General features: G+C 40.7%; 1 protein-coding gene across 5 annotated transcripts in view; it reads right to left on the bottom strand.

Annotated features, from left to right (window-relative positions):
- Nucleotides 1-1,628: 1,628 nt before the first annotated feature.
- The window catches only part of TRIM55 (tripartite motif containing 55), a 49,376-nt gene continuing 25,564 nt past the window's right edge, over nt 1,629-25,440 (bottom strand). For 3 of the 5 annotated variants that reach the window (XM_032777024.2, XM_032777027.2, XM_032777026.2), the window contains 2 exons: nt 23,207-23,494; nt 1,629-1,966 (listed from right to left, as the gene is read on the bottom strand). In XM_032777024.2, coding sequence (XP_032632915.1) covers nt 1,847-1,966; nt 23,207-23,494 — 408 coding nt within the window. In that variant the 3' untranslated portion in view covers nt 1,629-1,846. Of the gene's footprint in view, nt 1,967-20,731; nt 20,823-23,206; nt 23,495-25,440 lie in introns of all 5 variants that reach the window. The other 2 variants (XM_032777025.2, XM_032777028.2) reach the window with 2 other exon arrangements.

The following is a 25,440-nucleotide window of genomic DNA, read 5'->3' as shown; positions in this document are numbered from 1 at the left end:
ACACAATTGGATGTGGTGATGAATTTTACTGCTATTCAGTGAAGATATAACTCTTAACATAGGCTTTGTTATTTCAAAGCTCTTCACAAACATTAACTAGTTGATCCTCAAACCCATCCTTCATAGTCCCATTTTACAGGAAGAAAAACAGAAACAACATAGATGGCGAACGGCTTTCCAAAGGCTACACTGCAAACTGTTGTCAGAATTGGGCTTTGTATTCAAGAATTACTTGGCTCTCACATTAAACTATACTGCCTTCTAGCGTGTATTAATCAAGCATTTCATGCTATTGACTGTGATACCACGTCTTCATGGTCAGTCATGGTGCTATAAGAAGAGCTGTGTATTCAGGGCCTGATCCAAAGCTCATTGAAGTCAGGGGAAAGATTCCCCTTGACTTCAGTGGGCTTTGGATCCAGCTCTCAGACCCTGACCTTGTACGATATTGATCACTCTCAAAGACTACTGAACTCTTTCAGAGATGATGACAGTCAGCACCCATTAGGAAATACAGTATTCAGTTCTGTAATCATTTTTTAAACTGTCCTTAGAGTGTTAGGGTGAAATCCTGACCCCACGGAAGTCAGTGGGAAAACTCCCAGAATTTCCTTCAGAATCAAATGCAATGTCAATCTGCTCACCATTAGAAAAGGCATGTCAGTTTACGTAATCAGTTTCATTAGCTAAATATCTGTAGTACACTTCTGTCTGCACTGCGGTAGCCTTTTCCATGGGTTTATAATCTTTCAAATGCAATCTTTAAGAGATACTTGCAATAAACTCATCACAGTTCAGCTCAGAATGGTCTTTCCTGGTTTCAGAGGTCTTGCCCTTTCACTATCAAATTGCTCATTATGATAAAAGTGGGAGTGTTGATTTCATGAATTAAAGGAAGTTGAGAAGCTATAGGTATAACAGATATGGATATAGACAGGCACAAGCTGACATTCAGAACCCTCTCTTTGCCTTTTGAGGAAGTACAGATAATGAACCACATATAGATCAGTATCCCATATAATTCAGGAAGGGTTCCAATCAAGTGCTTCCTATACCTATATCTTTATTATCTGCAGGTATATAAAATATAACAGCAAATAACATTTCTGAATGGTTTGAGTGTTATTCATTGTGACCTATCAACCACAGCTGGAAAATACAAATCTAAAGGTGAAATGCCCCTCTTGCCATCCCCATTTATGCTCAGTTATTGCACATCAGCATGCAGTAGCACCACTTGTGCTGGAGTAATTCAGCACAGTGGCTGTGTTGAGTGGAATTTTAGACTTACCTTTGAATTTTGTGGCTTTCATCAAGGATTTGCCACAAGCATTAGCAATAAGTTGAAAGGATGGAGTTACTCCAGCTGGAGTAATTAAAAGTAGTAAGGGAGTCATATTTTCATTGACAAATGATGCCATTAGTCATATTTCAACTAATAGTGTGGGGTAAGCACTTACAAAAATACAGCAGGATACCCAGGCTGGCTACAGATAATCATAGTGCTCACTAATTTTGCAACTGTAATTATAGCATGAAGCTTCTGTTCAACATTCTCCCTTCTGAAACAGGTTTTACTTGAACACACAGCCAAACTTAGTACAGTATTTCATCAAGACATCTATTAGTCCAGTTTTCCCACTCCCTTTATTCATCTATTTCCAAACATCACTCTAATCTAAAAGTATCAGATACAGTATAATGGAATTCAAATAACGTCCTTGGAATTAAACCTGATCAAGATGTCCCTTATATGGACTATTTCTTGTTGGTTCCAGCCAGGTCACTTGCTGCCTCATGGCTCCTCTTAGGTAAGCACATCCAAAGCCAGCCGGAAGGATAGTCATCATTCATTCAATGAGTTTAACCAGGAGAAAGAGAAGACATGACGAGCCGGCTCATCAGCTCTTTCACTGCTCACTGGAACGTCTTCCACTTGTCCTTGACAGGATGGGTCAGACCCAGTCTGTATGAGAAGAAAATGTTTACAAGGGGAAGAAGAAAAGCTCATCTTTTAAAGCTGGGATTATGTTTGCAATATGGTTCTATAATATTGGCTTCTTTCTGTCAATAAAGTTTGACAGGAAGTAGAAAGAAGGAAAGATAATGAACATGAAAAGCCTTTGGGGGCAGGGGCCATGAATGAAATCCTGGCCTATTGAAGCCAATGGGAGTTTTGCAACTGACTTCAGTGGGGCCAGGATTTCACCCCATGTGTTTGCATAGCTCAAAAGGCCTTCAATTCTTACATGAAATCAAGTATATTTCCCATACAACACAATGTGAGTAAGAGTATCCTACTGTGGGAAATATACTTGATTTCAGTGGGACTGTTTGCAAGTAAGGTATTATTTAAAATAAGTAAGGATGGTAGAATTGTGTCCTTTAACACTAAATATGCCTCAACCATTTCTAACAGTTATATAATGTAAAGTTATCAAAATCATGGTGCAAACATATGTTCAGGTATTTACAACATATCACAGATACTTATGAAGAACTACAGCATAGGATGGATGATTATTTGGCATTTTCCAAGCAATTTTTGTAAGTATGTAATGTTAAAATCCATACTGGAATTAGTGAGAAATGAGGGTCTGTTATGTGTAAGTTGGCTAATGGGCTTCATTCCAGTTACTGTCTAGTTGGACAAAGTCATACCACTATAGGACAAGTCCTAAAGTCTTGTGGACATGAACACAAGTAATTTCCTGTTTCTTTTCCTACATCTAATTGAAGTTTTCAGTTTATTTTTAAGGGCTAGATCCTTAATTAGTATTAATTGACGTAGCCCCAGTGGTTTCAATGGGGGTAATTTAATTTACACCAGCTAAGAATCTGTCCCTAAAACTTGAAAGACAGATTAATCTAGCCTCTTAATTTGGACAAGATTATCAAAATAATGCATCTCTGTTGCAGGTTCAAAATGTGGTGTACAAATTTGGTCATATTATTTACATTTAAATTTTCAATGAACAGTGCTTTCCAGTGAGTAAACCTATTGTGCACTTGAACGAGAGTGCAAAAATTAGTGGAAGACCTGGAGGAATAATTACCTATTTAAGCACCAGAGTTCCTTTTCAGCAAGGTTGTAGTGAAAATTTGCCTCCTAAACTTAGTAAACAGGTTTGTCCGCCGCACTTAGTAAACAGGTTTGTCAACAGGTTTGTTGTAGCCATGTTGATCCCAGGCTATGAGACAGACAACGTAGATGAGGTAATATCTTTTATTGGATCAACTTTGGGAAACTTCACAATATGAAGGAGAAGGAAGCCAGACTAAACATTACTTCCTGAGCAAATGCAAGAACCCATCTTATATTTAGCTCAGATACTCTGAGTACTTCCCCAGACTTGAAGAGCTCTGTGATGCTTGAAAGATTGTACCTTCTACCAACAGAAGTTGGTCTAATAAAATATATTACCTCACCCACCTAGTCTCTCTCAGATTTTCACATTATAAGGAATTAGACACACAACAGTCAGATCCTCAGATGAAGTTCTGGCCCACAGACCTGAATAATGTGTGTAAAATCTTTTGGCCAAAACTTCTAATGTGAGTTCCTAAAGTCAGATGCCTACAGTAAATAAGTGTCCTGATTTTTATAAGTGTTGCCCACCCAGCACTCCCCTTTGCTTGACTTCAATTGGTGTGGTAAGTGCTCAGCACTTCTGAAAATAAAGCCATTTGTTTGGGTTTGTTATGTAGATTTAGGGAATCCACGTTTGAAAAGTTTGAAAAGTTTGCAACTGAAATGCCTAGAACAACTAAAAATAATGATCATTATGCATGCACGTTTTTGTGCACCCACATCCCCAGTAGGGCACTTCATATACACCCTTAGTGCACATAGTCTTAAATATCTGGCAAATAATTAATAAAAACACCCACCTCACCTCTGATTTCTTCTCTAAAGCTGCCTTATTATTCTATGATTTGTCTTACTGTACAGCATCAGCCAGATGGATCACTTCCACCTGATGTTCCAACAACTATTTCATTCTGGTTCCAGACTATGGGCTTGATCCAGCAAAGTACTTAGACCCAGATCCACAAAGGTATGCAGACACTGACACAGTGAAGGTTAGGATCCTAAATAACTTTGTGGATCAGGGCCTTAAGTACATACTTAACTTTAAATCAACAGGGCACCTGACAAGCTTAAATTTAAGCATATGCATAAGTGCTTTGGTAGATTGGGAACTAAAAGAATTGGGAAAAATAAAAGAATAATTACTTGGTCTTCTCTACATTAGGAGATGCACATTAATTAACACATGGTAGACCTCGCCTGCTGACACAAGCTTAAACCCAACAGTCTTTTGTCTATATGGCACAGGGTGGCTGGCCTCAGTAAATGAAGTAGGTCCAGTTCCCTTGTGCCAGAGCTGGTGCTCTCATTTAGCCAATTATGAGAGTGAGGCAGCACCTGGGGGCTATAAAAGGTCAGGAAGAGGCCGACTGAGGGAGAGTCCTGGTGAGAGTTGGTCAGGAGACTGGAGGAGTTTCTGGGGAAAATTGCAGAAAGATCTCTGCAGGCCCTCCATGGGAAGAGGAAGGAATGAACTAGGAAACTATGTCTGGGACCAGGGAAAAGGCTGAAGGCAGAAGAGCAGTGAGAGTGGTTTGCTGGCTGTTGTCCCCAAGCCAGAGAACCAGGGATGGAGATAGCTGAAGACAGGGGAGCAGCAGAGGAATTTAGCAACTGATATCTCAGGGCCAGAGAGCTTAGCCCAGAGTGAAAGGGGCAGGGAGAATGAAGGAAGGGGCACCGGCAAGAATGTTCCCAGCAGAGAGGCTGTGGGGGGTTCCCAATGGGAAAAGCCCGGTTATATCGCAGTTGGAAGGGCTGTCCTGGTACCAGGACAGGACTGGGCTATGCTGGATGTCTAGGGCATGGTGAGATTTCAGGGCTGCGCTGAAGAGCCAGGCCATGCTGAGGGACACCAGAGCTGTGCTGGAGAGCCAGGCAGTGGTGTAGTCCTCAACTACAGCATCTCCCTGTCCTCAGGCTGCAGGAATGGGGCACAGTGGCGTAGCGGAGCTGGAATGCTGTTCCAGTGTCTTTCAGCTCCATCACTCTACTGGAGCCAGGGCCCGGAGAGGAACGTTGGGGCTGGATATTACCTGCAGTGTTTGGATTATGCTGGGGGAAGTCTGGACTATTCTTGTGGGACTTTTGTTATGATTTATGTGCATGGGATTCTGTAATGAATGAGCCCCGCAAGGGCTATATTTACACTTGGGAATACTCTGTGGACTATTTCTGGGGACTCTGAAGGAGGGGAATTGAGGCAGGCGTGCCTGTTATGCTGCTGTCTGCCACAAGAGAGCACTCCAGGTGGAGGGCAGCCCTATGACACTACACCAAGTACTAAGTCATATCTAATATTGTGCAGGCTAATACCTGTTATAGCATGATGGTATTTCCCAGTTTAGGCATAAACTTCAAGACTCCTTCAACCCTTCTTTGGTTTTGGATGTATTAAGTGTTTACTCCATGCATTTCACTATGCTCAGCAGAAATCCAGTCTACTCCCTGCTTGGTGAAAACCTCAGAGAGTACGTCTACACTGCAATAAAAGACCCACAGCACAGCTGCAGCTGCCCTGGGTCAGCTGACTCAGGTTCGTGGAGCTCATGCTGTGGGGCTTTACAAGTGAAGTGTAAACATTTGGGCTCACGCTGGAGCCCTGGCTATAGCACCCTCCCGGACCTTCACGAACATCTGCACAGCAAGTTTATAGCCCTGCAACCCGAGTCCTCTGAGCCCGAGTCAGCTGATCTGGGCCAGTCCTGGGTCTTTTCAAGAGTCATTAATAGATACCACAATTAGCTGTGGGTGGAGTAGAGGCAATAGTGAGAATACAACTCTGCATGAACTTGTATTTTAGGACCTGGAATGTTTTAAGATCTGACACTCACGGAGTCATACAATTGTTTAGACCTATTATCATCAGATTGGTAAAAAGGGAAATTCTTAAATTCTACTTCAACTCCCAGAGAAAGTTGTTGCTTGTGTAACAACTCACTTCCCTTTGTAACAGCAGACTGACTGTGCGCTGCAAAACTATACTGTATCATTAAGATATTTCAGGACAAACTTTTCAGCTCCAGTGTTCATTGAAAAAGAGCTTTTAAAAATAGAGTGGTAGGGAGAGACTTTCGAAGAAAAAAAGGGGAGTCTGGCACACAACTGAAAGTCAATGGAAATTGGGCAACTAACTTCCCCTTGTGCCTTTGAAACACTCCTCCGTCACGGAGTGTACTGCTACTCAGAAAAAGGGCAGTTTTCTCCATGTCATAGCAGTCTATACCATATGGCTTTCAAATGATGTCTAAAGTCGATTCAACACTTTATAATGTCTTCCTGTTGCTATTAAGTAATGAACCTTTATCTGAAATTTATCTCCTAGACTAAGGCTCTTTCTGGGGGCAGGGATTGTGTATTTATACAGTACAAAGCATATTGGGGTCCCATGCCTTGATTGGGGCCTCTACTAAAAATAATAATGAATAACTAAAACATTCACTTCAGATCATCTAGCTTGAGCTGAAAGGCCTTAAAGCAATTTTGGAGACATGCTAAACACCTAGGATATGATTCAGACTTTCCTCACTGACTTCAGGAGGCACTGGATCATGCCCTCAATAAACACCAGGAATTCCTATTTGGACAAATCATGATCAGAGCTGAGCACTTGGTCTTAATTCAGGTTTTACTCAAGCAAAATTATAACAGAAGTCAACGGGCCATATTCTGAGAAGTGCTGACCAGCTGCAACTCCTACTGAATTCAGCAGCTGCTCAGTGCCGCTCCAGCTCTGGTACACACAATTTGCCTGAGTAAGGATTGAGTAAAGCTAAGAACCTCAGGGTTTATTTAATCTGATGAGTTGCAAGTACTCAGGACCTATCAGGATTCGGTTCATTGAGCATTAGACACAAGCACCAGTTAAATCTTTACAAAGTTCACATTAATACAGGAAAATTGACTTTGTCCTGCAAGTTGTTTGATTTATACTGGGGGGAGGGGAGTGGAAAGTGGATAGACCGCTCGTGCATATTAGTTACCTGGAGTGTTTCAAAGTTTTACATTCCGCTTTCTGCGTACAGCCACCAACCAGTCTCCATATCGTCCACACACAAAAACTTCAGTATATCATAAACAAGCTTTACTGGAATTAAGAACTTTGTCGTACTTACCATTTTTTACAAAGTCAGTAAATAACTATCTTTTTTGGTAGCTGTGCATATTTTTGATGTTATCTAATTGTGGACAATCCTACTTTCTTCTACAGATTTTTGCTGTACTGTTGCATGCGTACTGGATTGTGTAAGGTTACATTACGCTATTTGCAGAATGATGTAACATAATGAAAAGTGAAGGGTAAAATAGCTTCATCTCCCTAAGGCTATAGAAACACATCAGAAACAGAAGAATTTGTTATTGTGCATTTCCTACAGGGTGACCAGATAGCAAGTGTGAAAAATCAGGATGGGGTGGGGGGTAATAGGCACCTATATAAGACGAAGCCCAAATATCAGGACTGTCCCTATAAAATCAGGATATCTGGTCACCCTAATTTCCTACCTATACATCTCTGCTCTTTTATATAATACCTAACACTCAGTAAAAAGCTTTCCTTAGAATGCTACCTATGACATCAGGGCTTCTGTGTGACAGTCAGTTTAGTTATCTGCAGTCTTCTTACTGCTTTATGCAGGCTGCTACCCGACAATTTCATGTCCCTCCAAAGACTATATTCATGGCCCAAGAGCAAAAAAAATGGCTTATACATGAATAAAGCAGAAATCAGCATGTTTTCTTTACACTGAGTGAAACTCTTCCCGTGCAGAAGGCAGCTCAAGGTCTCTGTGCCTCTTGCATTCATGTAAGACCTCAAAATAGTCCCAGCTATGCCCTGTTTTGAGGGATTTAAGTGGTGCATAGGCCTTGAGCTAGACCTCTGCATAAGAGTGAAATTCATCCATATTGGCCATGTGGCTACACAGGAAAATGCAGTTCACTGACAGTTTAGAATATGACTGAAATCATGACATGTTTTTTTCAGTTTTTAATCACATTAGTCCTTACTCAGATAATCAGAGGAAGTTTGCTTGAGTAAGGATCAAGTAAAAAATCTCAGTATTTGACCTTTTTTTTTATTGCTGCTGCTACTAAGGCAAAATCTCCAAAATAACTCATTTCCCACAATAACTCCATTAATTGAGGGGTATGCCTGAAAAGAAAAACCTGTGGTGCTGAATCTCAGAGCCTGGATCCATTGACTGAGGCTCACAGGGTTCAGGGCTAAAAATAGACATTCCTGCTCAGGCAGGGGCCTAGGGTATGAAATCTGGCAAGGGTGGAGAGTCTTGGAGCATCTGCTTCAGCCCAAGCCGGAATGTCTACACAGTTATTTTTAGCCTTGCAGCCTGAGTCCAGTGTGGCTGAGTCAGTTCACCCAGGTTCTGAGACACAGTGCTGTCGGTTTTCTTTGCGGTGCAGGTACAGCCTATGGCTCTTAAAGTGATCTTGGGCCAAATTCATCTCTCAGTTTCATTGACTCAGTTGAGGTTGGTCTGGATTTACACTGATACAGCAGAAGAAAAATTTGGGCCAAAAGTTCTAAATCTGACCTTAGAAAGCTGTTTCTTAAGTCAGTGTGCCACCTTCTGCTCTCAGTTACCTTTGAGCAACTCCACTGACTGCAAGTGTCTTCTGCTGGCTTCTCTTGATTGGGGGGTGGATTGCAAGGATGTATGTTTGGGGAAAAAGTGGAACTCAGGAAAATGAGCAGTAATATTACATGCATCCTGCCTCTAAGGGCTTGTCTAGACTAGGAAAATGAGTGGTCTGTTAATTATCTGGTTTTAACTAACATTTTTAAACACCATTAGCACCCAGTGCTGACAAAAATGGTCACGCTTAAAAACATGTTAATTGGTCACATACCCATCCCATAATCTGTAGGATCTGGTTGATGCCTCAACTGTCAGGTCCTTCACCTCTGATACTAACCATATTCAGGTAGTGAAGATAAAGGGCATGCAAGAGGTTATTTTTAAATAGTTTAAACTTTAGTTAAAGAATGTTTGTTGATGTAACATAGCTGCTTCAGCAGACTACTGGTAGCTATTATCCTTATCACCAGCAAAGATAGCTCAGTGGTTTGAGCATTGGCCTGCTAAATCCAGGGTTGTGAGTTCAATGCTTGAGGGGGGAACTTAAGGATCTGGGGCAAAAATTGGTCCTGCTAGTGAAGGCAGTGGGCTGGACTTAATGACTTTTCAAGGTCCCTTTCCAGTTCTAGGAGATTGGTATATCTCCAATTTTTACCTTACCCTACTGCTTCAAGATGAGAGATTGCTTTTATTAAACATCTCCTTTTAAAAAAAAAGTCAGGGTGAACCAACAGAATATTATCTGAAAAAAACTGTTCAGCTATATACAGTAGCAGACAGCATACAAATAGGCAGACTTCATCAATTATAATCCTAGCTGTGTCATTCTTTGAATGGTGGCTCGTAGTGTACTTTAAAAGTCCATTGGGACTAAATGTTTTACTTGAATGCATTTTCATTACTTACAATTAGTGCTGTGTGGCAAACGGATAATGCAATGTCACTTACTCAGGATCTTAACAATACCAAATTTAGTTCTGAGCAAAAACTGTTCAGATTTGCTTATTTTTGCATAGGCTGCATACATTCCCTGCAGAATATTAAGTAAACCACAGGTCTGGGAGTCTGACCAAATGTTGAAACCAGTTCTGGGGAAGAGTATCTTAAATAAAAGCTTCCCTGTGTTGGTATTGTCTGAAAGGTCTTTTGGGACAAACAAAACCCTTCATTTCACTTCATTCCTAATCGATCTCAATGCCTCAGCCAAAATCTAACAAAAGCACACCCTTTTAACTTTCCATCCAGCTTCTTTATGTATACCAAAGATGTTTACTCTCTCTACTGAGAGCAATTAGCTTTCAGTCTGGATCAAAGCCTAGTCTTGCTGTCAGAGAAAACAGAAAGGAAAAAATTACAAGGAAGAGTGGGTCACAACCCCAACTTTTAAGTTACAGGGCCCTACTCAGTGGGAGAAAGTGAAGGAAGTAGTTTTACAAAATGCAGGTGGTTCAAGCTGAAGGGTCTTTTCTGGATTTACCCATCCATCATTCTTTGATACTCCCATAGTAAATCTCTGGAGCTTTTCTTGTTAATCGACTATCCCTGATCATTTCTGGTCCTGCTCCTTTTCCAACTGCACCAGAGACTAGTCTAATAAAAACAATTTAAAAAATCCTCTAACTCCCTCACCAGCAATGAATGAGTACTGATTGCCAATGTGAGAAATTTAGTACTCACACTACTGCCTGCCCTCAAAGATTCTCTCTTCCTCCACTTTTCTGTCCCAGCAGATAAGCAGGGAGAAACAACCAAGAACTGAATTAAAATATACAAAACCTCTAAGTGTTACGTTACAGGACGTAGCCCATCTAATTCCAGCCAAAAGAAACTTTCCTACCTTGCTGCAGGGATAGGTAGAAAATCTAATAGTGGATCAGTCAAGTTTGGCTATGCTGCCTAGCTGTTCCACCGGGAAATACACAGTGCTGTAAATTAAAGATTTTTTTAAAATGGATGCTGTGGTAAACCTGATGAATGAGACACCCTACCTATTCAGATTGTGACTCACCCAAGAATTTGATTCATTGTATCAGATAAGAGAGCCAGCATAATTTATGGGGTTTATAGACACAGCATGCTTTGAAGGTGTGAATGCTAGTTTAACTTACTCATGAATGAATGACTTAGCTGTGTTATTGTAAATATGTTGGAGGTGGCACATAAGAGCTGTGGACATGTTGCACATTCTATGAAGGCCAGAAAAATACTGAGAGTGCTCCAGGAAGAAAACAACTTGCTGAAATGTCAGCTGAAGCACCAAGTTCTAATTTCTTGGAGCTACTGTGCAATGGAAAGAGAAAGTCCATGGCACAGTTAAACATTTTTCTTCACCCTGATCTCATGTTTCTATATCTTCTCAGCTATGTGCTTGCTGGTCTGGATCTGTGAGTGTAGGTGTTTTCTCCTTGCTAGAACAGTGATACCAAAAGGTGTTCACACCTTAAGAACAATAATATAACTCAACTGATAACACTATCACTTCTTAAACAGATAGATGATTGTGGAATTAAGTCTCACACTCTGATCTGCACTCTGGTGTGGGCAATGGTGGCATTACAGTGCAGTACTCTGCTGAACTCAGAGAAGTGCCACCCTTTTGATAAGATGTGAAACCAAGGCCCTTTCTGCCCATCTCAGGTGGCTTTCCAGGGGAAGGTTAAAGATTCTGGAATAATCCTCCTTTTGGCAAAACAGGTGCAACTCCCATTGACTAGCAATTATTAAAAAAGAGTAGATGATTGTAACGGGGTTCGGCTCACCTCATGTGAGTGTACCCCGGGCAAGTGTGTGCACGCCTGCAGTTTTTGTCAACTTCTCCACTCATGGTGCCCTTGGTCGGCTACTGCACTCATCAGGCGGGTCTTCAGTGACTCAGCCTTCTGTCCACATCACATTCAGTCCATGTGAACAGTAAAACAAACCCCTTCTGAGGTATACCATCCAACTGGGCCTATTTCAGGGCCCTTGGTAATGTCATGCAGCCCTCCCTCAGCTCACTCTTTAACAGTCCAATGGGGCCTGTCATAGTACCCCTCAGTTGCGTGTGTCCTTTCTCTGTAGCCCTCCCAGGGATCAGTCCTTCAATAGTACAACAGGACTCATCACAGTACCCCTCCATTGGCAGTGTCTGTGTAGCCCTCCTCAGACTCTGGTCCTCAGTCTGACCAACAGGGCCTATCTCAGTACCCTAGTTCAGTGACTCTCTACCTTTCCAGACTGCTGTACCCCTTTCAGGAGTCTGATTTGTCTTGCATAACCCCAGGTTTCAGCTCACTTAAAAACTACTTGCTTACAAAAATCAGATATAAAAATACAGAAGTGTCACAGCACACTGTTACTGAAAAATTGCTTCTTTTCTCATTTTTACTATATAAATTATAAAAAAATCAATTGGAATAAATATAATATTTACATTTCAGTGTATAGTACATAGAGCACTATAAACAAGTAATTGTATGAAAATTTAGCATGTACTGACTGCAGTACTGTTTTTATGTAGTGTGTGGTAAAACTAGGCAAATATCTAGATGAGTTGATGTACCCCTTGGAAGATCTCTGCAGACCCCCTGGGGTACATGTACCCCTGGTTGAGAACCACTGTCCTAGTTGGCCAGCTTATGTGTGAAGGTTCCTCCTCTGGGATGGAGCAGCACCCCAGGCATAGGCGCTGGCTTCCTCATTTCCCTGGGGGCGCTTGACACCCCACCCCTGCCTCTTCCTGCTCCCACTCTGCCCCAACTCTTCCCGCCCCCATTCTGCTCCCTCCCCTGAGTGCACTTTGCCCTCTCTCCACCTCCTCCTCCCCAGCACGCTGCTGAACAGCTGGGGAGGCGCTGGGGCTGGGAGGGAGGAACTGATAGGCAGTGCTGCTGGTGGGTGCTAAGCACCCGCTATTTTTTTCCATGAGTGCTCCAGCCCCAGAGCACCCATGGAGTTGGTGCCTATGGCCACAGGGCTTCCTCCTTGGAGACTCTTTGCATGTCCTTTAGTCCTCTGACCCCTGCTCTCTAGCTGGGTCAGTCTCAGTTCAGCCCTCTTCTCGGAAGTAACAGTTCCACATACAGTCCCTTCCCTAGGCCTGTCTAAACTTCCTTCTCTCAGGGTGCAGCCACTTCCCCACTGGCTGTTGGGGGGGGGGGACCCAAGCCCTCCCAATACTCCAGGTCCTAACCCAAGGACCTTCTAAGTAGCAGCCACATGCCATGCCCCTCTAACTGTGTTTCCTTGAGCCACTTCCCCATGGCCTGTATCTTCCTTCAGTCCCATCAGCCAGCCAGGAACACCTTCCTTGCTCCCCCAATCCCTACCACCAGACTGAATTCACACTGTTTCTGCAGCTCCTTTTATATGAGCATGCTGGACCCTGACTGGCTGCTTCCCTTCAGCCTCTTTCTGATTAGCTGCATCCCAAGCAGCTGCTCTAAGCTTCTCCTTTATTGCTCTTTTGGGGAAAGGGTGTGGCAGGACTGACAGCCTTCTAGCAGGGGGTCTCTGGGTCTAATATACCCCATCAGAATGATAAACAGCAACATCCATCAATAAACCATTTTGTAATAGGTACAGTTGGATATGAACTATTGGATAGTGAACAATAGCTGCTCCCTTTGTGTACATAGGTACTGCACCATTAGTAAAAATCAGCCCTAAATTTGTGTTGGTTTGTGAAATTGCATGTGCACATCCACCCTATCCCTCCATTCTACTGTCTTGGACTATTCCTGTGAGTAGGCAGGCACTGAAATATCCAGTATGCTGTTAATTCTTTCACATTTCAATACCTGCTGGTTCATAACCTAGGGAGGGTGAGCAGCAGGATGAAGCAGTGTGTAAACACAAGCTCACAGTCATAATTATCCTACTGTCTAAGGGAATTTCAGTGGTACACATTTGCAGCCAGGTAGGCTAATATTTCAATGCTCACCCACTTGTAATGGGTACACATCAGCAAGTACTACTTAGCATGGAATCATTTACTGTTAAACAGAAAAGCTGACGTATTTCACAGGATTAGGATGAGATCTACACAATAATTTTTCAAACAGGTGGGCTGTACCACTGTGAGGTGAATCTGCTGTGATATGATGTAAAACAGCAGCAATTCAGCTGTGATACAGAAGAAAATACTTTTTTTTGAAGGTGATAACTTTCCTTTCCGAATTTTTTTTTATTAAACAACCAAATGAGAAATGCCCTGAAAAGGCAGTTTAATGGAGATCAGAATTCAAGTCTGTTCAGCTTTTAAATTAGGTAATTACAATACTCTGAACAGGAGAAATCATTTTGTCCACTCTGTGATTCTTATAATCTGTTATTACTTGAAATGGAACAAAATTGAAATACCCACAAACAAGAAGATACTCATGACTAATCAGACAATTCACAGACTCGACTATTAAAATGCAAAACTTCAGGTGTGTTATTTGCCACTCAAATTAATAACAAGAACACAGTTGTCTGAGAGCTGCTCTCAATGTATTGTCACCGCAACTTGTCACCAGCACTACTGAATCACACAACTCTCAGGAGCAAGGGAAACAGAGATGCTGAGATCAGTCAGGATTTTCCTGCATTATTTGAATGTGTTGGTTAAACGAAATCTAGTAGTAAGCATAAAAGCAAAGTGCAAAACAGACATTTAGAAGAAACCATCCTAAACTAAACTCAAAACCAAATGGCCACTGACCTGAGCTTTTAAAACTAAGATCCATCTCTGCAATAAAGTTAGAGAGAAACAGAATCATACTTTTTGGAGCGTTTTTCACCTCTGAGTCTTCCGCACCTGATATTTCCTCTGTTTTTGCTGTACAACTGAAATGCACTACTGAAATTCAGCCCTGTAGAGAGGAGCCTCAAAACAGGGTTTAATTGTCACTTAAGCAGTGCACAAGTCTACTGCATAGGGGGGAATATCACTTACAGTGAACTGATCCCTCTGGTCATTCAGCTCTGTCATTTGACATATTATATATATATCCACCCATCTATCAGTCTTATTATAGAGCTATATACAAGGATATTCAGATCCACAGGGCAGAGCTCAAGTCTGCTATTGTGTTCTCCCTTTATGCATATCTCATGCTGATGCTATGTGCATGTATTCATATAGGGAGAGCAGACTAGTGGAGCTGAGAGCTGCCTTGAGGATCTGGCAGGATGTTTTTTTTTGCCTGTATTAGGGTTGCTGTTGGAGTCCATTAAAGTTCATCCTGGTGAAGAGAGCATGTTGGAATCAAGATATCATGTGGCACTGAGAGGAAAACTTTGCCTCTAGATGTTTTTTACATAAGATCCAGTCCTCCAAAGCTAAACTCTCATGAGTAAGTCTTACTGACAATAGTATTCCCATTGACTTCAAAAGAACTACTGAGGTGAGCAAGACTTGCAGGGTTGAGTCTTGATATTATGGCGGGGGTGGGGAAGAAAAAATTATTTATGTCTTCAGCAAAGGGCTAAAATAATTCTAAAGGATCCCTTCACTGGAATTTACAAATGCCCCTTCACAGAGTACATAAAAACAGAAAACCAAAGGTATAGGAGCAGAAAGTCAGTGTGTGATCTCACATTTCTTTTAATAATCTGTTTTGTCCATGCTCTGTCTACATTGCATATTTAAAATACTTTTACTTGACTAGCAATTAGCTAAAACGTAACCAATTACAGACCTCTCTGACATTTGATTTAATACTATCTCATGGGCAAATATATTGAGGATCCACAGCTGAAAGAAATAAAAGTATTCAGCAACGGGGGCAGATATAACTACAAGTATGTGAATACAGAGAGAAATGTCCCTATGGTAATTCTAGTTGATAGCATAAGGTTACAACCAAGTAATGGAAAATTTAAAAACCCATGAAACAAGAATAACATAGGTCATTCAATTTGCATTTCTCTACCGAAACAGCTCAATCTTTATTATAGGTTATATCCTCACAGAATTACAGCACTGTAGCTACTGACTGCAAAGGGAAAGGAAATCGAGTACGGTTTGTGGATGATTTAACTTGAATTTCGTTTCCAGCTAGACACGTGGTTTAGTCCCTTTGAACTACGGTATTTCTTTAGACTCTTGGCTCTATGACGTGTTGCTAGTAACTCATTGGGACTACAAAATATTGTACTCACTACCTCATCTTAGACAAAATAACTAGAGGAACCAGAGACCCAGACAGACACTGATCCTAAAGTGCATGGATTGGACCAGCTATCAGATATCTGCATAAATAAATCAAAGGAGAGAATTTAGACCCCGAAAATCAATCTTCTTTGCCTAAAGTTAGGTAGCTAGATCCATATTTAGTAAAATAAATAAGTAGCTTGATGTTTAGAAGTACTTAGCACTTACTTCAGGGGAAGGAGCAGATATACAGCACCTCTGAAAATAAGTAGCACTCATACAGGTGATTAAACGGTGATTTAGATGTCTAACTTTAGACACCCACCTTTAAAAATGTTTGGCCTTAGGCTTTACTAATAATGATGGTAAGCCTGTTCTCCTGGTATTTGGATGAAGTTTTTGGTTTGGCATATGAGATATATAGGGCTCGTTCACAAAATTTGGATCCAAGTGCTGACTTTTGAATACAGTACTCCCAACGTCAGAGGTGTTTGTATCCAGGTTTTTTTTTCTTTCTGGCCATTTCCAGGGCCAAATCCTGGGGATCTTAATTAGAGCCTCATCAAGCAAAGCATTTAATTAAGTACTTTGGGTTTATGCTTAACTTTGGGTACATGAGTATTCCCACTGAAGACACTGTAGCTAATGGAACTGTTTAAGTCTTTCACTGGATCAGGGACTAAGAGCTTGTCTACACAAGGAAATTGATTGGAATAGTTATTGTGGAAAAACTGTGTGTGTGGACTCTTCCAGTATAAGTGTCTACATAGGCAGTTATTCCAGAAAAACTCTAGTACTTTAAATTTACACCTTATCTTACTTCAGAATTGCTTCCCTATGTAGACAAGCCCTCAGTTTTTACTCAAACTGAAGAATGGAATGGCTAAAATATGGGGATCTGCATTTTATGATCTGACTAGTAAACCTTATTTATTAAGGACCCAGGACTGTAAACAAAACCCAGCAATACCCAGCTTTGCCTGTACGATATATTAACAAAACAGAAAAATTTACTTTGGTGTATCATTTAAAAATACAAAGATGCCAGCTTTTTAACTGTTTAAAGAACTCATGATCTTTACTGCATTAATAAGCACTGTAAAATGTTATATTGTACATATATGACAAACATGAGCAATGGTGAATTATCACTTGGTTTTTGCATGCTGAAATTCCAGCACTGTGAGAGAAGTGCAGATATTGATACACAAAACAGGCTGTTATTTGTACTTTGTATAATTTATGCTAAAAGATGCACTGATGTGGTAGTAATTTGAATAGAATCTGACACTATGAGTCTCTCAATTAAATGTACAGAGCAGTTTAATTTTCATTTAATTCTATTTGTTTTTTAAATTTAGATATACTATTACAAGAATACTTAGAGTGTATTTGTGCTCATGGGAAATTAAGCATGAGAATAACATTATGCTCTTTTTCTTATGGTTTATTTTCTTCAAACTACCTTTTGAAATTAAAAATAATTAAATGCGGAAAGCTATCAGCATTTGGGGTTTCAGGGCATATGGTCTCTCATCGCTCCTTGACTATTTATTTAATCAAGCCATTAGAAGTGGGTAAAGGATAGGGATATTTTGGTCTCTAAGGTCATTTGCATAAAAACTAGTCATGCATCCGACGTGCATCCGACGAAGTGGGTATTCACCCACGAAAGCTCATGCTCCAAAACGTCTGTTAGTCTATAAGGTGCCACAGGATTCTTTGCTGCTATTCTAAACTAATTATAATAAAAACAAATAAATCCAGATATAATTTGTTGGCCTACAGGAAGTTGCATAATTTACCACTTTCAGTCTATTTTAATAGGGTATGTCTATTCAAAGATGCATGTCTCTTTCTCAGGTGCAGTAGTCAGGATTGTGGCAAACTGTCCTTAGGAATTGGTAAAAAATATTACTTGTCTTGGAGGTGATCCCTTTCTTCCAGCAGATACACAGGAGGATGGCCATTACCAGGGCTGGCTCTAGCCATTTCGCCGCCCCAAGCACGGCGGCACACCGCGGGGAGTGCTCTGCCGCTCGTCGGTCCCGCAGCTCCGGTGGACCTCCCGCAGGCGTGCCTGGGGATACTCCACCGGAGCCGTGGGACCAGCGGACCCTTCACAGCATGCCTATGGGACGTCCACCGGAGCCACCTGCTGCCCTCCTGGCAACCGGCAGAGCACTCTCCGTGGCATGCCGCCCCAAGCACGCGCTTGGCGCGCTGGGGCCTGGAGCCGGCCCTGGCCATTACTTACTCATCAAGAAAATCCTTCCAGATGCCGGAAGGATTGTAGTAAGTAGCAATGAGAGTTAGGGAAGGCTGTAGGAGATTCAGTTATTAGAAATAAAGGTAGCTGGGTTGAGAAGAGACATTGTGAAATGATTAAATATCAATGGAATACGGCAAAAACCTGATGGATAGAAACCAGAAAGGATCGATTATGTTGATGAGAGTCTGGACAAAGCAATGAGTTACATTAACTCCATTGGAATTATACAATATATTTATCAATAATTTGAGGAGGATATAGTGGCAGGGATGAGATAGACCCTTCCAGTACTCTGTATAATAGGGCATGTGGAGTAGAAGAAAACTACCCAACATCACCCACTGTGATCATTTATTCACGAAGGAGTAAAGGATTAGCAACTCAAGGGCTAATCCATTCATTCCAGTCTGATGTAGAAGTTGTATCAACAACATCTCATGGCTAAATGGTATCAAAGGTGGCTGCTAGATTTAATATCAACTGGGCCACATGGCTTATTCAGTTTTAGAGGAGATCATCAACAGCGCTACTAAATCTGTTCATTTTCATATCCAGGTCTGAAATTAAGCTAACCAGAGTCAAGGATATTATCTAGATATTATCAGAGTTGCATTGTTGTAATCTTCTCAGTAATCACTCCGAAATATGAGAGATTAAATCTCTGTCAGTAGCTCACAAGATTATGTGTGTTGAATGACAGTTTATTGAACAGGATTTAATCAGTGCCCTGTTGAGCACACCTGGCAACTTACTCTCACATAGGGCCCAACGTTTCCTCGCTGGTCTGAACCAGACAAAACAGACATGATCCAGATAAGTGATATGGCCCAACGCAATTCAGCACTGCATCAAGCTATACTGGCTGAAACTGAAACCTAGAAGAAGCTGCATTTGACCCCTGAGTGTATTGCTCTGAAATCTCAATAGCTGATTGCTCAGCCCAGATTGCTGGATGGAGGCAAGCCACAAAAGATCTGCTGTTCAAGTTTCAGAGAGCTTGTGATGGAGGCATAGAACACCTTCTGTACCTTTAACAGCAGATAAGAGGATAAGGCTTCAAAAATTTTTCAGTTGCTCAAGCTCTGACAGGACGTCCACCACCAATGTTCTGGTCACATTCTATTTAGCTTTATATGTTGCAAATCATGTGTGCCCCCAGAGCGAAAGCCAGGCAAGAAGGCATTTGGGCTTACTGCATTGGTGATTGCAAACAGCATGTATTGCAAAATTCCACTTTGGTACTATGGTCTGCAAGCAAACCTGTATATCCAGTAGTTCACTAGAGCTCTCTGGAATTTTCAGGTTCTATTAACAATCCCATCAAAATAAATCCCTCATCCAAACAGGATAGAAATATTTCAGCCTCAGGTAGGAATTATTTTGCTCTGTGTTATTTTCAGGACCAGATTAATTCCCAGGTCTACCCCAGCTGCTCCTGGCATAAACTCAGGCACAGAACAACAGAAGCAAAATGTTGACTGGGAGTGAGGCAACAAAGGAGAAAAGTAGCTGCAACCTTCCGTCTGCTGAAGGTCTAAGTGGATGTGCAGGCAGGCAGGCAGAACACCCCAGAAGCAGAGAGTGTTGACAGGGGAAGGGGACATAGCCAGGGTAGCAAGGGAATGAGCAGTTTCAACGAATTCCTGTTGCCCTCCCACGCAGAAAACCCAGAGAGATGTTGGAGTGGAATCCCCTAAGGGAATAGTGGCCCAGTCCACTGCAGAGGGTACACATTACACCTACTGCGTTGGCAGGGTTGAATCTGGCTCACATGTTATTCTAAAGGAAGATAATTTTCCTTCCTTAACTACTGTGAGAAATAACACTAGTCAAAAAACTATTCAGTCCAAAGACTTAGTACCTTTTCCAGAACAGGCCAGTGCCTAGTGCTGTAAAATGTATGACTTGATATTTTATTATGAATCTGTTCTCACCAGTAGTGTTCTTATCACTGGTGACAACAGGAGTTACACGCATGCATGGGTGGTGGGGGGAAACTGACCCAAAGTACTCAGCCTCAGGGACCTCAAAAAATTAAATCAAAACCAAAACAACCCCCAAAACCCCAAGGACAAAGTGAGAAAGTTCTATGACAAAATGGTCTATGACCTTACGAATGACAATTGTTTCTTTCATATAATAAATAGTTTGCTGTCATGAGCAGGTAAGGAGCAGAATTTTAAATCTATATGTAGAGTCTTTCATTTGCATTGTAACTCCTAAAGAAACCCCTTTCCTTATACAAAGTGATACCTTTAAGACTGTAACAAAGCTCCCTACTCATTGGGTAAGTTTGCATGACTATGTTATACAAAGATCACAAAAATATTGGTAGTTTGTTGTTATTATTGATTTATAGTTTCAAATAGCTATTGAAATGCCTAACAACAACTGAAATATGAGCCCATGAGTTTGATGCAGGGTTTTCCTCATTTTTTAATCAGGGATATTTAATTTTTAACCATGCGAGATTAAACTCTAGGATGGCATTTTGGGAGTGTGAGGAGAAAAAGCTTTAGGTAGCAGGTATTATAAGCTAGCATGGTTCTTTTTAGATGGCAGAAAGAGAAAAAAATCCTTTATAAACCACCTAGAAACATCACCAGAGAAACTACTTGTGCTGTTAGTTAATGGTAAAACAAAACATTTCCTACCCATTAAAGTAAAAATCATGTATTGAATCTTACTCCAGAGATGATGCAGTATGATAAGAAAAGCCAAAACTGATATGCAGAATGCTAACTCCTGTGAGGAAATAAGAAGAATGCTTCACTAACATTGTCATAGTAAACTGAGCTAGTCAATACCGGGTTTGGTGAAGAGATTCAGTTTTCAGAACACTTTTTTCAGTTATTCTTTTACATGTCATTATTTAACTTAAGAGATTGGTGAAAACAGGGACATGATGAATATACCCAGTCTCTATTTGGTTTATCAATGACGCTAGAAACTATGCCAGATTGGTGTTTGTTAAAGTCTTAGGCAGGAAACAAACTAAAGTTTGCCTACTTAACATGATCACTGACACATGGCAGAGGCCACTTTATGTATGACCTTGCCATTCTTCTAGTCTCAGCACTGCTTCACCACTCTTCCACTAAAAACACATTCCCACCAACCCTTCTGACCTACAATACCATGACTACCCACCTTCCTTTGTGGATCTCACCCATAATTCCTCCCGGCCCCAGAACCACACCCCCATTATTTGCTCACCTGCTATCCCTCCAGTGTACATATATATCATACTTATTTCCAACAAATACTGAAGCATGATAACCAGTGCACAATGATTCGCAACCATCAGGAATTCTCACAACTCTAAAAAAATATTCTTTCCTCCTTGTTTACTCTTCTATTTCTACTTTCCCTAATTGCTTCAGCTTGCTTCGTTGGTTTGCTTGAAAGCCACTGTAGAAGGGTTTCCAAAAAGTAAAAGTCACATCAAACATTTATTTCTGCTATTTTACTGCTCCTGATAATAAGAGCCCGAAACTACAGTCCTTACACAGGCAAATCTCCCACTAAGTAAATGGGCATTTTACATGAGTGTGGAGTGCAGGATGGGGCCCTAATTCTTTGTAACAGTTCTGTTGAAACAACAGCAACAAGCAAGTTTCACTCTGAATAGCGCCTGCTTTTGACATCTTGTCTGGAACACACTTAAGATGACATTGTCATGGTAGGTTTCATAATTTTAAAAAATATTTTTACTCTGCTCTTGTTCACAGATAAAGTCCTGGCCTGGAAGGATTAACACTGAAAACTGTAGTTTAGCCTTCAATATGACTGACATCAATGAAAATCTTTCACTGAATTCAATGGTGATTGGATTGGGCCCTCAGTCATTGGAGCTTTGTCCTCATATGTCATATCTGAATGTACTCCTCTTTCTTTATCTTTTCCTCCCTGCCACACACTGGTTTATTGTTGTAGGGTTGCTCATGAGTGCCAAACGGCTGACACTGATTTTTTTTTTATTTTAAAGAAAAAACATAGCATTGAAGTATTTGCTACATACATGCATAGGCACACGTACACAGCACACACAAGCATGCACACAAGTAATTTTCAAAAACAGGAGGTCTACATCTTCAAAAACATACATCTCTTGAGTTTGGCACCCAGAAATGGAGCCATTCCAAATTAGTGGATACTTCTTAAATTTAGGCCTTAACCAATTTACACACACAAATGCAGGCGTATGTGTGTTGTGCACATTTTTCACATGTTCCTCAGCTCCACTCCATGAATCTTTGGTCCATTAAGAATTACATGGACTTTTCAAACAAACAGAGGAAAAAGTTAAATTTGGGGTCTGCCAAACTCTGACTGTGTCCTTTTAAGAAGAAAAATAAAAAACACTTGACATCCCAATTATTCCATTAATACCGATGTCATAATAGTGATAGTCTAATACAGGGCTAGCATTTCTGATGCTCATACTGATCTTTGATCATGTCGCAAACATTGTTGAAAGAAAACTTTTGGAACAGCTATTTACAATGCAAAATTAACTTAAATCACACCGTGCTTTTAGCATTGCTGTCAGACAAACAAAAGAACCCTGATGCTTACATAGCCCAGTGTGCATAGAGAAAAAGCTAACCAAGAACAACCGTACATTCCAGATGTGTGACAGATCACACAGCAGTAAAACTACAGTAGGTAAGTCTGAAGCAACAGCTGCCTATGCAATGGTTGTAAATTGCATGTGACATATAGGTTCAGATTTTCAACATTGCATAAAGGTAACTGTGTGGATTTGTTTGCCACTAATGTGTAAATACCTGATGCGTGCAGATATGAGCAATTAGATGTGTGTCTGACATCTAACTGACCACATGCATGAGCGCCTCAGGTATTTGCTTCCACATATTGGGTGCACTGACACATAAATTAGGCACAAGCAAATATATGCACACCCCTAAGTTTGAGAGTCTGGCCCACAATACATTTTTAATCAAATGTATTAATTCATGGACCTTACTGAAATCACACTGAGTTGTATTTCCATATTTCTGAGATAATGGTTTGCCTCTGCATTTTTTTTAAAACAAACTTTCCTTCAATATTCTATTCCATTTGGACTGCATGCAAATACACTTTGAGATACCATTAACACTAACCTGGGAAGTAGCTGCAGTTCTGCTAGTTTCCTTACCATTCCCAGGTGCACGCTCATTGTTTTTTGCTGCTTCTGTAATTTCCGCCTTCTTTACATTCATTTCCAGAGAAACGGGTGGCCCTACTTGGCCCAACCCATCACTCACTTGGGTCAAACTTGGGCTGCTTGCTTGCTGTGATTTGGCCTTATACCAACTAGGGTAAAACAAGGGATCGATGGTTTCTGCTGTTGATGGCATTTGTATTTCAGACTCTGCAGTCTGTCGAGCACCACTTGGCACAACCTCACCCTTCATCAGGATAGATAAAGTAAAAAACAAAAAAGACACACAAGCAGAGTGCACTATGTTACCTTCCTGTGTTCAGCCCATATTTCTCTGCATGCCATGTTTGTTTTTATCTCACTGCAAAGATTTATTGTTTGAGGTCCAAAAGAATTACAACTGAAATACAGAACAAAAGTGTCTAGCATTTGGATAATATATGTATGGAAAATACAAACACTGGGTCAAATTCTGCAGCCCCACTCAGCAAAACTTCCCATTAGCTTCAAAGGGAACCTTAGTTGAGAACCGACTGAAGGAGATGTTCCTTTCATTAATTTCATTACACACTTCAGGCCTGATTCTCTTCTCAAGTATAAATTAGGAATAACTTCACTGAAGTCAGTGAAGTCACATTATAGTGGAGGTTCTTACTCAGAGTTATCTGAGTTCATACTCAAGTGAGCACCCATCTCTGTGTAATCACTGAGCTAAACTATATTACATAATGCATAAGAACCTCCAGTACTAGCCTCACACATTAAGATGACATATGTGGGGTCTTACCCACTGCCTACTGAAGTCAATTGGAGTCTTTTAATCACTTCCTTGGGTTTGGGATTGGGACAATAATTTATTTTTTAAAATAAATATACAGAATTATATCACTCAACATTGATTCTGTTGACATGAGCAGGCAGAATAAACAGAGTATAATGACAATAGAGATAAATGCTTGCCCACCACATGACTGTTTATATATAATAGTTGACTGTAATTATACCTTATCCATGACTGGAGCAGCTGACAGAACTGCACCCTCTCTATCAATGTCAAGTCTTTCCAGACTAGCCAACTGCAGGTTTTGACCACCTGGTGCCATTATTACAGATGACTAGATATTACAACATTTTTATTTTGCTTTCCCTAGGCCAAAAGGAAAAAGCTAAACTGAAAGCATCCCGCACATTGCACCCCCACATGCCAGTCTAACCAACTCATAATGGCTTTTTAAAATTACTGGTGGGCTAGACCAGCATGTCTCTATATTCCTTTTCACTCAGGAGGTGTCGGACTTCACAAAATTATGAGGCAGTTCAGTTTCTAATTAGGTCTGGTCTACATATGAAGTTAAATTAGTGCAACTCTGCATGTGAACACTCTTAAATCAGTTTAAATTTCCTTATTTAGATTTAGATTAAGTTGTTAAAAAATCAAGTTAAATAGATATATGCCATTTCTAAACTGATTTAAGAATATCCACAGACAACAGGCACAAACCTGTGTAAGCCCTCAAATAGATCAAAGAAGGCATAAATCTAGAAAATGTATTCCCCCTCCCACCTCGGTTCTGTTAAATCAGAACTTTGCCATAAACATGGACTCTTTATTTGTTTCCTTGTTTGTACACCACTGCCAATGACCTCAGCATGGCGCTGGAGTAAGGACGTAACTGGAGTTGCAGAAGAGATTAATTTGTCCTGCTTAGTAAGTTAATTGCTGATATTTGATAGCTGAAGGAGATTAGCAAGTTTTGTTTTGATGTAGATCTCACAAAGTATCAGTCATTGGTGTTCTATTTTAATTGTATTCCAGGATAAAAAGTACAACAATATCAAATATATCTTAAATACATGGCTTCAAATATAAAGATATTTCAAATCCAGAACATGTTTGGGCTGCCATTTCATAACAAGCAGTCTTACTTCTCTGCATCTAACACTCTGAGACATGAATTTCTAAATGATATCCTCAGTGACAAGACCACCAAAGGAAGGTAAATGTCATCCATAGGAACAAAAGTTTAGAGAGGTCAGGTAATATGGCTTATGAACTCTTCAGAAGGCATGCTAAAAGCGAAGTTCTCTTGGTATACATGTTTTTATTTCTCATCTCAGTTATTATAACTGTTAGTTTCTACTAAGCAAAAGAACAAACAACAAAACTGAACATCAAGTTGTCAGTTCTTAAGG

This window comes from Chelonoidis abingdonii, chromosome 2, assembly GCF_003597395.2.
Source record: "Chelonoidis abingdonii isolate Lonesome George chromosome 2, CheloAbing_2.0, whole genome shotgun sequence".
NCBI classification, from domain to species: Eukaryota; Metazoa; Chordata; order Testudines; family Testudinidae; genus Chelonoidis; species Chelonoidis abingdonii.
The sequence above is the reverse complement of the archived record's forward strand: the minus strand, read 5'-3'. Positions and strand labels throughout refer to the sequence as shown.